Raw genomic sequence first — 14,046 nt, 5'->3', positions numbered from 1 at the left:
AACTCAGACACCTACAGCTAGCTGGAAAAGGCATAAGCTCTCTGGGGTGGGCACCAATGGCTGAACAGTGTGCACTTGGCGAGAAGCACATACTGTTACCTAAAGCAGGAAAACTTGTGACTGGTGCCTGCCCAAGCGAGCTTATGCATGAAATTGAACTCCTGGGTTTGAGACGGAGAAAAATCACATTTCTGGTTTCCAAAGTTATCCATGGCTGTGCCCAGTGTGTTATTACACCTCAGAGCCTGGAAGGAGTTTCCAGTGTAAGCGCTCCTGGGTGGGCATCTAAAGTTGAACGGTATGCCAAGGGTGGGGTGCCCCACAGCACTTATGCTTTATTCAGCTGTAGTGCTCCACCCTGCACAGGTGGAGGAAACATTTCTGGTGGCCAATATTCTTCTTTTGCTGTGTCCAGAGTAGACACTACCATATGGGTACAGCAATGGATTCATATTACCCAACAGAAATGTGAGTGAACGTTTACTCCATCTCTGACCCAGAAGTTCAATTTCCAGCACTGCTGCCAACTGAAGCAATTTCAATTGTCCTCAGCCATAAACACCCCCCAACACTCCTGCCCAATGCAGTCTTGCTCCACCTCTACTGGTCTCACTTTCCCTTCCCTTCCGATCCCTTAACAAAGTGGCCTTGCAGGAAAGATTGTACCCAAAGTCAGGATGCACAGTGCCAGTCTCACATGCAAGGCCATTGTGCCACAGTGCCAGTACATACTGCTTACCCTATTGTGGCAAGGCATGGTAAATACAATCCAAGCATAAGCTCTCCGGGGAAGACAGGTAGCAGTTGAACATTATGCACTGGTCCTGAGGCACAATGGCCTTGCATGCTAGACTGGTGCTGAGCATCCTGACCTGGGCACAGTCATGCATGCAAAGCCATTTTTGGCAAGGCAATGAATGTGAAAGGAAAGAGTAAGCTCTTGGGAAGGCACCTACAGTCTGCACTCTTTTGTGCTCAATCCCAACTAGGCATGCCTTGCCCAAATGGCCATGCATACGAGATTGTGCCCAAATCAGGTTGCATAGCACCAGTCTTGCATGCAAGGCCATTTTGGTCACACACTCCTCCTTAAATGCCTGTTTTAAAGCGCTTCTCTGCATGAACGTGGATTTTCAGGTTAACTCACATTTTAGAGTGTTTTTCTTCATTTAGCCTGCTTTTTTAAAACTCCTTCTTGATTTGCATTCCATTAACTTACTGCATCCCATGCAGTTGCATGTTTTTACCACGTGCATTAAGCAAACTTTGCACTAAAACTGAACTCCTGTTTTAGCGCAGGCTTTATTACATTGTCCCCTAAGTGAATTAAATACAGACTGATGGTTCCTGCAGAAGGCCGCAAAGTTTCCCGTCTTGGCTGATCGCTAGCAATGACTTGTAGAATGAGCATTAGCATGATTCATCTTATAGTAAAATAGTGTTGGTATCTTCTGTCTGTGTGTAACTCACCTGAGGATCAATAATTGATCATCAATTTATAGAATTTTGTTTTAGAAATACATCCATTTGTATGTGTCCACAGGGATTAGCTGTGTTTTACAGCTCTACGTTAGGGGAGATCAGGGAATGCTAAGGCCTTCTGATAAGGCTTTCAGAACTTCGTTTCTTCCCATGAAGTCAGACAGAGGCATAAACTGAAGATATATTCACCAAAGAGTGGAAGAGGATGCCTAGTCAGTGAGAAGCTTGTTGCAACTCTTTGGATGGCCGAATCTCATCTTAAAGCACGGACCCTGCTGACCTGGCCAGTCTCATCACATGGCCAGGCATCCTCATCTTAAAGCACGGACCCTGCAGACCTGGCCAGTCTCATCACATGGCCAGGCATCCTCACAGTCTCATCCCATGGCCAGGCAACCTGATCTTAAAGCACGGACCCTGCTGACCTGGTCAGTCTCATCACATGGCCAGGCATCCTCACAGTCTCATCCCATGGCCAGTCAACCTGATCTTAAAGCACGGACCCTGCTGATCTGGTCAGTCTCATCACATGGCCAGGCATCCTCACAGTCTCATCCCATGGCCAGTCAACCTGATCTTAAAGCACGGACCCTGCTGACCTGGTCAGTCTCATCACATGGCCAGGCATCCTCACAGTCTCATCCCATGGCCAGTCAACCTGATCTTAAAGCACGGACCCTGCTGATCTGGTCAGTCTCATCACATGGCCAGGCAACCTGATCTTAAAGCAGTGACCCTGCTGACCTGGTCAGTCTCATCACATGGCCAGGCATCCTCATCTTAAAGCAGTGACCCTGCTGACCTGGCCAGTCTCATCACATGGCCAGGCATCCTCACAGTCTCATCACATGGCCAGGCATCCTCATCTTAAAGCACTGACCCTGCTGACCTGGTCAGTCTCATCCCATGGCCAGGCATCCTCACAGTCTCATCACATGGCCAGGCATCCTCACAGTCTCATTACATGGCCAGGCATCCTGATCTTAAAGCAGTCGCTCTCCGTGACGTTACTCTGCTTCCCGCACCCCCCACCTGTGTGTGACCACTCTCTGCTCTTTCCGGGGGGTAGTATTCTCCTGCCTTGCGTCATCATTAGTTATTATTAGGACAAGGACATTTCATTTTTCTATCTGAGAACAAGTTCCCCAAAAATCACCCTCATGAATGAAGCTAGGAAAGCTCACAGTGCATGGGGTTTTCTCTTCATTTACTGATTTATAGATTGCATATTTTCAGTCCAAGAACTCATACAAAGCAAAATAAAAATCAACAGATAATCGATACTGACAAAAGTTAAACAATTAAAACCACAAGCAGAGGAAACAAGAACAGCAAGCATAGAAATCCCTTGTTCCAAGGAGAAGAGATAACCATAAAATAATCAATAATATATAGATTAAAAACAAATGGTATAAACAGAAGATAGTGCAGTCAGCACCACGCATCCATCTACTGAAACTAAGCTCCTTGCTTGCCTGAAACCCCCTCCCCCATCGCATGCTACCCGCACCAGCTTTCTGAACATCAAAGAGTTGCACAGAAAAAGCTCTCTCCCTGGCTTTAACCTATCCAAAAGTCAGAGATAAAGACAAGGCTGGCTTGCTGATGAGTTAGATCCATATCACGCGATAATGTGAGGCTATGGGAAGTTACTGATGTGTTGAGTATACGGACACTGGGTACATGGGTGAACACTGCCCAATCTTATTCTGGAAATATCTGAGTGTTTCACTGGAAATTTAAACATGAATTAGATCCATTTATTAAATGCAGTATTGACCTAAGATGAGATGCGTTGCCTCCTGTGCAAGGAGTCAGATGGCCTGGTGATCTGTTCTTTAAGCTGCATGGCCGGATCACAATTCTTTATCGACTACTGGATTGTGATCCCTCCACTATCACAGGAGACTAATATTTCCTTACCAAGTACAATGTTCTTAGTGAACCAAGAGAAGACATGGGCATCAGTTCTGGAAAGGAGGTGGTGATTCCTCTACATGCCCCCATGTTCACCTTTTTAAAAGATAGCGCCAGCAGCCTGCTTAGCCCATCGGAACAGGGAGAAGCCAATTTACTGTAGACTGCCCTAGAAACACTCAAGAAGAGACAAGAACTGGATTCAGCTATTATGGGGACAACTTTTAAACTACCTGCAGGCCTGCAAGTTAATTTTCAAAGGAAGCTACCTCGGGGATTTTCCCTTTGAAGTTTCCAGCTGGCAGAAGCGCACACGTTGCATCTTCCCTGTACACTGTGCTTTCAAACACATATTTTAGAAGAGGAGACGCTTGTTTATCCCCTAAGAGACCTCATTAGGAGGACACCCAAAGGGCTGGGGAGTTTAATCAACCAGAGGGAAACCTGCAGCTTCCACCCGGAGTGGGGATGTGCTGGATGCCCTATGAGGGGCATTTCCTCAGGCAGAGGCTCTGCTACTAACGAATGGAGACGGCGTCACTCACCTCTCGGTAGAGGAAACCTTAGGCTCTGAGGCTCAACATGGTGAATCATATTAGGACAAGGGTCCTGGAGCTCAGAGGGGCCGACTTTAAGATGAGCGATTGTGCAAAGAATCCAGGATCTGAAAGCTACAGAAGTCTGGGCGGCAATAAAGAGAGCTCAGAGAAGGCTACAAATCTCCCTGTAAGGCAGCGGAGCAGGAGGATAAACAGACTAATATGGTTCTCCAAGGAGGCGGCAGCAGAAATAGTAAGAGTGAAGAAATTAGCAGTCAGAAACCACCACAGCACGGAGGGAGGAGGAGAGGCAGGGAGAAGAGGACATTTTCCCACAAATGCAAGGAGACATAAGGGAAAAAGGAAAATCCATAGGGAAAAATAAATCGAAAGGGAGGGAGGGACCAGCAGAAGACAAAACATTACTCAGTATTTACAAAAGAAACGGAAGGCGATAGAGGGGCAGAAACAATTGTGAAATTATTACAAATCCGTGTACCCAAGTCGTTGCACAAATGATTCACTTTCACCTCGAGGGTGCTGGAAACCTGGATCAGCTCGCATGGGACCTTAGTGGCAGGGCGAGACCCGGTGGATCTTCCGTGCCAGATAAGGGCACGATCCATTCGCCACTGCTCCCCCTCCCCCACCCTGGTTAGGAGTGCACTACCACAGGCACCAGAGTGGGGCCCAATGGGATCCATTCTGCTGATCCGGGGGGTAACTTCAGGTCAGGATTTTCAGCTCCGTCATGGGGAAGCAGTGGGAATAATGAAATGAAAGAAGCACGGCCCAGAGTTTGGTGCGACAGGGCAGCTCCGGCATTAGCAGGTTTCAGGAATTAAATCTGTCTCGCTGGAGGAAAGGAGGAATGCAATAGAAATATTAAAATATTTAGCAGAACTCCCAGAGGGGTAGCTGGCTTAGGGTGCAGGAATGAAATCGTCACAGAAGCTCTGCACCTGATTTTAGTATTTCAGACGCTTATGCTGATCTGAAAATCATTATCCTCAGCAAATTAGAAACCAAAGACCACACAATGTTCAACAATACGCACAAATTAACATAACAATAAAATAAAATGCTCATGCCTGCTGATAACATCTGCAACAAACGAGGAGAAAAATATCAAGCAGCACTAGAAACCCGAGTAAAATAAAAAGCTTTAAGGTTTGTATGAAACATCACTGAACATTCCCAAAGCAAGCTTTAAGGGAAGAGCCAGCAAGTCCAAAGGCAGTGCTGACGTTTCACCTTAAAAGAAGGCCCAAGCAGGACCAGCAACAGATCCAGGAGGCCTACGCTTTCCCGGGCAGAAATATTTAGCAGCCTTCAATGCAGGGCAAGGCGACTGCATTCTCTATTCAAAACTATAAAGCAGAAGGGGTTACAATACAAAGCTGGAAGGAGCTGTCAGGGTGGGCTTTGAACCCATGGCCCTGGGAATCTGCAGGGAGTGCCGGCTCCCCAGCGGATCGGGCGGCAGATCCGGACATCTCTGCAGCATTCCTATGGGACCAGCACTGGATGTGCACTAAATTAAGACCGATATATCAGAAGCACCCAGTTCTAGTCTAGCTCTGCTTGTCGGACCCTGTTTCCGTGTTTCTTGCTCCCCGCCATCCCGCCTGGGGCCTAGCCTCTCCAGGCTGGGGGGAACAGGTAGGCTGAGAGACTTGTGCATGCTTGCAATAATTTACCAGCAGATGTGAAACCAGCAAACCGTGACAGCAGTTAAACCTGCCTGGAACAGGCCTAGAGAGCAGCGGCAAGAGTAGGGTAAAAAATAGTAAGAGAGCTGAGGCAGGCAAACAAATAGCAGAGAGGGCCAAAAAAAAAGGGCAATAAAACCAACTTGCAGAGGTTGGGTTAAGCTCCCAAGAAGAGAGAGAGAGAGTAAAGCAACGTGCAGGGATGGTGAGACTTTAATACCTTGGCAGGTCGGATGAGGAAAGGTGTGGGCAGCAGGCAGTCTCAGCCTCTAATTCCTGCAGGTGGTTCAGTTTGCACAGCTGATAGCTGGGAGATCTCCTTAGCTAGAGCAAAGTAACTGTCTCCTAGTCTAGGTGCGCCCGAATGGTCCTGAGCTTCCGATCTGCTTTATTACCATCGCTGTCTTCTCAGGCTTTCTACCTCGAGATTGAGAATACATTCCCTTTGGCCACACACGAGGTCTGCATTGTATCTGTAATATGTCCGTACTGCTGTGCAATGGGAACACAGGGGATGGCAGGAAATTAATCTATCCCCCATGTCCAAATAAGGGAGAAACTCCACGGACCACCGTCTACTACACACATTCTCCCAAACAAGCCAATATTGTTAGTTTTACTAACTACGCTATAAATTTCCATAAATATCAACTACAAAGGTCTCGAAGCCGATTACTAACGAGCAATGAAAGAAAGTTTATTTGTAAAGTCCCTGTTCGGCTGCCCTCGCTGGGGGGCTCTGAGCTTTATTAGTCTCATGCTCAGTCCTTGCTCTTTTATGCGAGTGATCCCTTTTTTAAACCGTCAGTTAACAATCAGGTTACAGGGTCAGTCCCCAGAGAGACGTTTTAAGAGCAGAAATGTGTGTCCCAGCAGCGCTAAGAGCTCCAGTCATGCCACACTAAGCGAGGTGCCATCAGGGACCCATCGATCCGCACTGAGCACAGGCTTCCTGCCTGTCTGAAGGAAGAGACCGCCCCACCTGGCCGGACTTAGTCTGGTTCAGTGCCACTGGGAATCTTATTCTTCTGGGTCATAAAGTAAATAAATGATTGATTCTTTATGGTTTTGTGTTACTGAGATTTTACATTGTATTTGGAAGATATACATGTCTGCGTTTTAGGATTATGAATGCACCATTTAATGGTAATTGGTGGGCTAGAAATGTTTTAAATAAATAAAAAGGCTGCAATGACCGCTGTTTTGAACCAACATAAGAATTATGGGGGCCAGGCCATTGCTACTTGTGCTGCATTGGTTACCAGTAAAATTGCACGTGGTGTTTAAAATCTTGCTGGAATGTATTTTCCCACCAATTGCAATCAAGCCAGGGGCCTGAGGTTGACCTGTACTAGAAAGAAAGGTTTCCCAGGCCTGACACCCGCATGCCAATGATTATGTTATGTTATTTAGATCATTTACATCTCTTACCAGAGAGTTTCAGTATCTTAGGCCGTGATACGGCCAGCTCAGAGCAACTCCTGGAACTGAAGCAGGCTGCGTCCCCATATTCTCTCAGGGGTGCTGTACTGTGAGACCATGAGAAGAGGCACCGTGCAGGGCCAGAAGAAGGCAGACGAGACGGCATCAACAGGAAGGCGAGCGTGCATTGGGGGGGGAAGAGTCAGGGAGCCCCACTGCACCCCGAATACAAATTACAAGCAGCTTAGGAATCAATGTTCAACAACCCACCGAGTTTCAAGGTGCACAGGCACGTCTAGAGCCCAATTTCAGTAATCTGTGAACGCCACCAAATGCGTGAAGTGGGACCACGGAGATTCATGCTACTATTTCAGAAATCAGTCTGGTGGGAGCTGCACAGTTTATAAACGCCAACGCACTTCTGCCACAAAAGTACACCCATATATTTGTAATGCAGGAAAACACATTTTCTGTACCCATTTTATGAAATTACAAGCATATATTTTACATGTACACATTTGAAATATAGGATCAGTTAACCATTTCTTGCATGTTCACTTTGAGTGTTTGGGGTTTTCTGGAATGTATATAATTGGGCTTTTTCCATAATTCCAACATATGCAAGGCATAACCCAGAGTTATAGGCAGACGAATATGTACACTCCATTTCTGTGCAAGAGCTTGTGATTATCGCCACCGTTCACCCAGAGCCCGCAGCAATTCACCCTGAATACCCAGTGGCAGCTCATCCAGACTTCCCAACCAAAAACCAAGTGCCCGAGTCAGTAGCAGCTGTAAATGATCACTAACGGGCCTGTGTACCGCTTATAAATCAGCAATCTCCAAGCACCGCCCCGAACAGAGCATATATGTCTTTACTTGTTACTTCCGTGGGTCTGCTGATTTTACCTTTGAAAATTAACGAGCAGACTTCCTATTCCTGGTGGAGACAGCTTCACTTCAAACATTTGCTAGCATGAAGTCGCCCTTCTGAACACAGTTCCTTAAACAAAGCGTCTGGCGTCAGATCTAACCACAGCTCTGCCACCGACTGTGGTGAGATCTCAGACAAGATCCCTCTGCAGCATCCCTAGCACCTACTGAGCGAGGGCCTGACTCAGGGATTGGACCAGGGGCCTTCTACATGGCAGCGCACACCACGCGTCACTTAAGCCATCATCTTTACTAACAATCTTCTCAGAGAATGGAAGAATTTAGCAGACTCCACAAGTCCACTGAATTGCAATACATTTATAAAAAGAAAACAAGTTATGAAAATGTCAAGGCAAAAATGAAAGAATTTCAGAGATCAATTTAACTACATAAACTCTAAATATTCTTAAAGAAAACAAAGACAAAGGTGAGTAATGGAAACAACCTTTTCAAACTAAGACCGTCATTAAAAACTGCGGGGTCAATATTGAAAGGCAGTTAACTGGACAACTCAAAGTTACACAGCTAAATGGCAACTTAGCCAGCTAAATGTTAGCCCAGATAATTCAATAGCCAGCTAAATGTTAGCCCAGATAATTCATTAGCCAGCTAAATGTTAGAGAGATAATAAATATTTTCAACTAAGCCAGCTAGGTTAGCGGGATAAGGACTGTTCTAAAGTTATATGACCACACGTGGCTGGATAACCAGACAGATTCAAAAGATATCCAGTTAAGTGGCAGCGATGAAAAACAAAAAATAAAACATCAGTCCCGCCACACGAGAAAAACATAAGGACTTGGTGCTCGACTCTCTACCTGCGCACCCCGCTACTGCCTGGAGGCCAACCCTTCATAAATCAGAATTGTTCCTGCCCACTCTCAATCTCTTTCTCACCCACTGAATCCCTAAAACTCCAGCCAGGAGCCAGGTCTTGAATGATCTGCTCTCGGCGCTCCTAGCGTTGGAAACGTAAGCTACCAGCACTGCTGTCAGAAGAATCTTCCATGCACAATTAAGCTCTGGAATTCATTGCCAAAGGATGTGGTCAAGGCAGTTGGCATTGCGAAGTTTAAGGAAGATTTGGAAACCTTTTAGAGGAAAAGTCCATAAACCGTTATTAACCAGGTAGACTTGGAGAAAGCCACTGCTTCTCCCTGGGCATCGGCAGCTTGGGATCCTGCCAGGTACTTGTGACCTGGATTGGCCACTGCTGCACACAGGGGCTTGAGGGACCCTCGGTCTGACCCAGTATGGCAAGCCTTATGGTCTTATAATGAGTTACTAATCATGTTCCCACTACTTGTTTTATGTTCAAATATTTATATACTTGCCTTTTTTAATTGTATAACGCTTATATAACTCTGTTAAATGTAAAACGCTCCGGCGTAAGTTCCTGTTCACTGTACACCGACGTGATATCTTTGATGAGCGGCGGTATATAAAAATTTATAAATAAATAAATAAATAAATGGAGTAACTTTTTTTTTTTTTTTTTTTATTATTTATTTATGAATTTTTAAATACATTACAAGAATACCTTGTTTGAAACAAATAAAGTTATACATAAATAACTCAAAAGGAAAAATATCTTTTAGCAGATATCAAACATCATAACTTTATATCTTAAGTCCTCAATATTGGAGGATCCATAACGCAACTTCAGGGAGTAACTTTAAAAAGGCAGACACTACAAGATCCTTGAAAGTGAATGAAGTAGAAATGCCAGACCCCCAAACATTCCCTAAAAGTCCTAGATTATCACCCAAATGGATGTGAAACTATCAACTGTAAGAGACTGGGTAAAGTTATGGAATGAAAACCTAGCCACGGCCCTAGACAAAACTAAGCCAGAAACAAAAATCCTCCATCCTCCCCACAGATGTGTCCCTTAAAAGTCCTGCGAGCTGCAAAGTGATAAGAGCGAAGACGAAAAAGGAAGCCACAATACACTCAAGGAGGACGGAGTACAATGCAAACTGCACAGGCCATAACAATAAAAAGATACTTCTCTGAGCCCTAAACCCAATGCCACAGCCCCCACCTCTCAATCTAAACTCACAGCACCCACCCTGCCTCCTCCCACACGGAGTCAGATCAGCGGGCTGAGAACCAGGGATGAAGGGTTCAAATCCCGCTTCTCCCACTGCCACTCTTTGTGATCTTGGGCAAGTCATTTTGCCCTCCACCGCTTCGGGTAAAAACTAGATTGAGAGTCCTCTGGGACAGGGAAATACCTACAGTTCTAGAGCTCAGGTTTGAAAATGTAAGTTCATTTTTTTAAAATCTATATCTAGAAATTCACCAGAAGCAGAGGAGACTTGAGGAAAATCTTCCTGTATCAGGGGGTTTTTGATAAGCTCGCTGCCAAACACAGGGCTGGGCAGGGCAATCGCAGAAAGCGGAGGGAAAGCTACTTACGGCCATGGCTATTCTCCCCAGCACGTGCTCTGGAATCTTTCTGTAAACTTCCAAGGAGCCCCCTGCAGGCACAGACAAAACAATAAAGTGATGATTAATATGGAAGCAAAGGCTGCTGGCCTACGGAAGCGATCCCTGGGGCTATAAAACTCCAGCACAACCTCCTCTCCAGGCCTGGGAAACGTGCTGAAGCGAGGGACGGCCAAGTTACTGACAACTGGCAGGGCACATACCACACTCTAAAACTTCATCTCAGCCCTGGGTTTCTGGGATTTCGGGCAGGAAGAAAGCCCTGCACTTCCCACTTACCTATCTGAGAGACACTTCACAAGCTCTGCTTTCTAGTTCCTTGCTGGCCTCTTCCATGCACTGTTCTATTTTTAAGAACATTTATAATTTGCCAATCCAAAAACCTTGCTGACACCGAGTCACAAGACAGCCGAAAAAGCTCCCGACTGGCAACTTAACCTGAAAGAAGCAGCAGAAGGTGCCAGAGCCCCACGGGCATTGCATCCAGCTCAGGTAACTGCTTAACTGGGAGTACCTATCCACAAAATGACATCCAGAGACGCTGCCGCAGTGAGGCTGCTAAACCACCACCTTCCTTCCGACTACCGAAACACAAACATCTGTTCAACTGCTGCAGACAGATTGAAAATTAGAGTTAAAAACCAAATTCCCTATTCTATTGCAATTCTATTTCAACGTTAAACAAACAGCAGTGGAATGAAGTGCGTCCCGAAGCGGAAGCAGCTCTATCGCACGTTTCATGGAGGGCCAGAGTCAGGTTAAACTCAGCCAGCAGGCCAGCTCCACATCTCCTGGGGTATTAAGCCCCCTTATTCTTTTACAAATAACAGGACACCGAGGCCAAAATCACCACCAGATGTGGCTCTGCCACCTCCCATCTTGTCCCGCTCATCCCAGAAGCCTCTCCTGGGCCCATTTTTAGAGCAGAAAACGCATGCGGCACACAAGACACTTTCTAGCAGCCTCTGGCGATACAATTCATGCACGGATTGCCAGCAAGGGGCTGCTCACTTTAACAGGTTAAGATGGGAGGCTCAGGACATTTCCTTCTGGAACAGACATCCTTAGGTGTCATTTCTGGGCAGCGCCGGGCCGCAGTATTCAACATTTGCAATTGCAGGGGCCAGGGCTTGGTCTAATACCAAGATCAGCTCATCTGAGATAGAGGACAACCCACAATTGGCTGTGAGATCGCTGAAGCTGGATGTAGCATATTCGTGGGTCGGTTTTAAAGGGCTGGAGCTGTATGGATTTTCCTCGGGAGTCACAAGAAAGGTCCAAGCCTTTGAAAGAGACTGTAATGGAGGACACACTCACCATCCATGAACTCTGTGCAAATAGAAATCCGATTTTCTACAAAAAATGCTCCATAGAATCCTATAATATACGAGGAATCGCACTGCAAAACAGAAACATAAGAAAAACCTCATTACAACAGGCTTTGGAAGAAGAAAATCTGCAGCAAAAGCTCAGAAAATGCTTACCTTATACAGAATTTCTAACTCTGACATAATCTGCCTTTGCAGCTCCAGTGTAATGTCTAAAGGAATAACCTGAAAACAACAAGGAGATCATGAAAATCTATTTAAGCTGAAGAAAATCATAAACCTCTTATGTCATGCCAGTAAAAAAGCCACTAACATAACAGCTAAGAAAGGAAGCAGCAGTGCCAAAACCCTGGAAATTGACGTTACCTGCTGGAAAACAGACCAAGGACAATTCAAAACCATTCAAATATGGATTAGAAAAGCAAAGTCTTTGAGACAAGAAAAGGATGCAGAGGGCATGGGTACTGAGAAGGGAACGGGCACTAGCACGGCGCGCTCTCAGCCTAGCCACTCCCTTAGCTTGACTGGCTTCCTTCTGGGTAGAGGTGCCCAAACCTTTATTGAATTGTTATGTTTGTTTGGTACCGAAACTGTTGTTGTTTTCTGGGTTACTTGTAATCCACTGCAGGAAGCAATTAAGATGAAGTGCCAGGAAATCAAATAAAGTAAATGAGCTCCCATACTTAAGCTGACACTGGAGAACATCACCCCCATAATGTTTTGCCCTGTCCTTCCATCCCAAGCTTGCTTAAGCTGTCTGCTGGTGGCTCAGCCTTCTGCCATGCGAAAGATGCCCAGTTCAATCCCCAAGTCGAGCCTTCTTCCTTCTGGACAAGCGTCATGGTCACTGCACACGATTCAGGGTCCACGCCCACAGGTTAGGGAAGGTCCCTGGCCCAGGAGCAGGCTAGGGGAGAGAATATAAAAGACGGGGAAAGACTCCGAGCTGAAACGGCCAGATCAAAATAAAGCACGGAAGACAATGTTTGCAGGCCATCTTTGCGTTTCTGTGTCACTGGCACAGCCCAGCTGGCAGCCCATTTCTCCAGTACCGCCTTACCGCAACAATACAATGCTTTGCAAACAATGTTTTTTCCAGTGTTTAGAAAGCAGCTCAGAGCTAGGACTCTTCTACCTGGCCTGAGAAAAGCCGCTTGCTACGGGCAGGAAGGTTTAAATCTCCACGATCCAGGAATGGAATAAAACTGTCAATGGGAAGGAGCCATCTTGGAGAGCCATCGCTCCAAAAAACTATTCTGTGCTCATTGTGTGTCATGTGCTTAAAAATATTTGCACAGTTTTTATTGTTAGAGAGATCCAGGGTCTTTGTGGGGCTGCGAGAAGCTTCTGTGTCTGCTTGGGATAAATTCTTTTCCTGCCTCAGAAACAAATTCTTACACAAATTCCAGTGAAGCAAGAAACATATCCACCTATTAATTAATCTTGAGAAGTCATTGCTTAAGAGTTGAAGACAGGCATAGAACTGTCAGGTAGTTAGTAGAAAAAGTAGACTTCAGAAGCCACTTTCCAGAAACAGCTCAAGTCTCCAGAAAAGTGAGCCGAGAAAGTCCTATCCCCCTGAGACAGCTCCACTCTCCAGAAAAGTGAGTTTGGAAACCCCCACACCTTGAGACAGCTCCAGTCTCCAGAAAAGTGAGCCTGGAAACCCCCACAACCTGAGACAGCTCCAGTCTCCAGAAAAGTGAGCTGGGAAACCCCACACCCTGAGACAGCTCCAGTCTCCAGAAAAGTGAGCCGAGAAAGCCCCATCTCCCTGAGACAGCTCCACTCTCCAGAAAAGTGAGCCGAGAAAGTCCCATCCCCCTGAGACAGCTCCACTCTCCAGAAAAGTGAGCCTGGAAACCCCCACAACCTGAGACAGCTCCAGAAAAGTGAGCTTGGGAAACCCCACACCCTGAGACAGCTCCAGTCTCCAGAAAAGTGAGTTTGGAAACCCCCACACCTTGAGATAGCTCCAGTCTCCAGAAAAGTGAGCCTGGAAACCCCCACAACCTGAGACAGCTCCAGTCTCCAGAAAAGTGAGCCGGGAAACCCCCACACCCTGAGACAGCTCCAGTCTCCAGAAAAGTGAGCCGAGAAAGCCCCATCTCCCTGAGACAGCTCCAGTCTCCAGAAAAGTAAGCCGAGAAAGCCCCATCCCTCTGAGACAGCTCCAGTCTCCAGAAAAGTGAGCCGAGAAAGCCCCAACCCGAGACAGCTCGTGTCTCCAGAAAAGTGAGCCGGGAAACCCCCACACCCTGA

The 14,046-nt window shown here is 46.4% G+C and overlaps 1 protein-coding gene across 1 annotated transcript in view; it reads right to left on the bottom strand.

Moving 5' to 3' along the window:
• Positions 1–14,046, bottom strand: part of MAP2K5 (mitogen-activated protein kinase kinase 5) — a 244,975-nt gene that overhangs the window by 146,395 nt on the left and 84,534 nt on the right. The window contains exons 10-12 of the mRNA XM_029575965.1: positions 11,941–12,009; positions 11,774–11,855; positions 10,427–10,488 (exon numbers count right to left, since the gene is read on the bottom strand). Coding sequence (XP_029431825.1) covers positions 10,427–10,488; positions 11,774–11,855; positions 11,941–12,009 — 213 coding nt within the window. The remainder of the gene's footprint in view (positions 1–10,426; positions 10,489–11,773; positions 11,856–11,940; positions 12,010–14,046) is intronic.

Source organism: Rhinatrema bivittatum, chromosome 13, assembly GCF_901001135.1.
Source record: "Rhinatrema bivittatum chromosome 13, aRhiBiv1.1, whole genome shotgun sequence".
NCBI lineage: Eukaryota > Metazoa > Chordata > Amphibia > Gymnophiona > Rhinatrematidae > Rhinatrema > Rhinatrema bivittatum.
The sequence above is the reverse complement of the archived record's forward strand: the minus strand, read 5'-3'. Positions and strand labels throughout refer to the sequence as shown.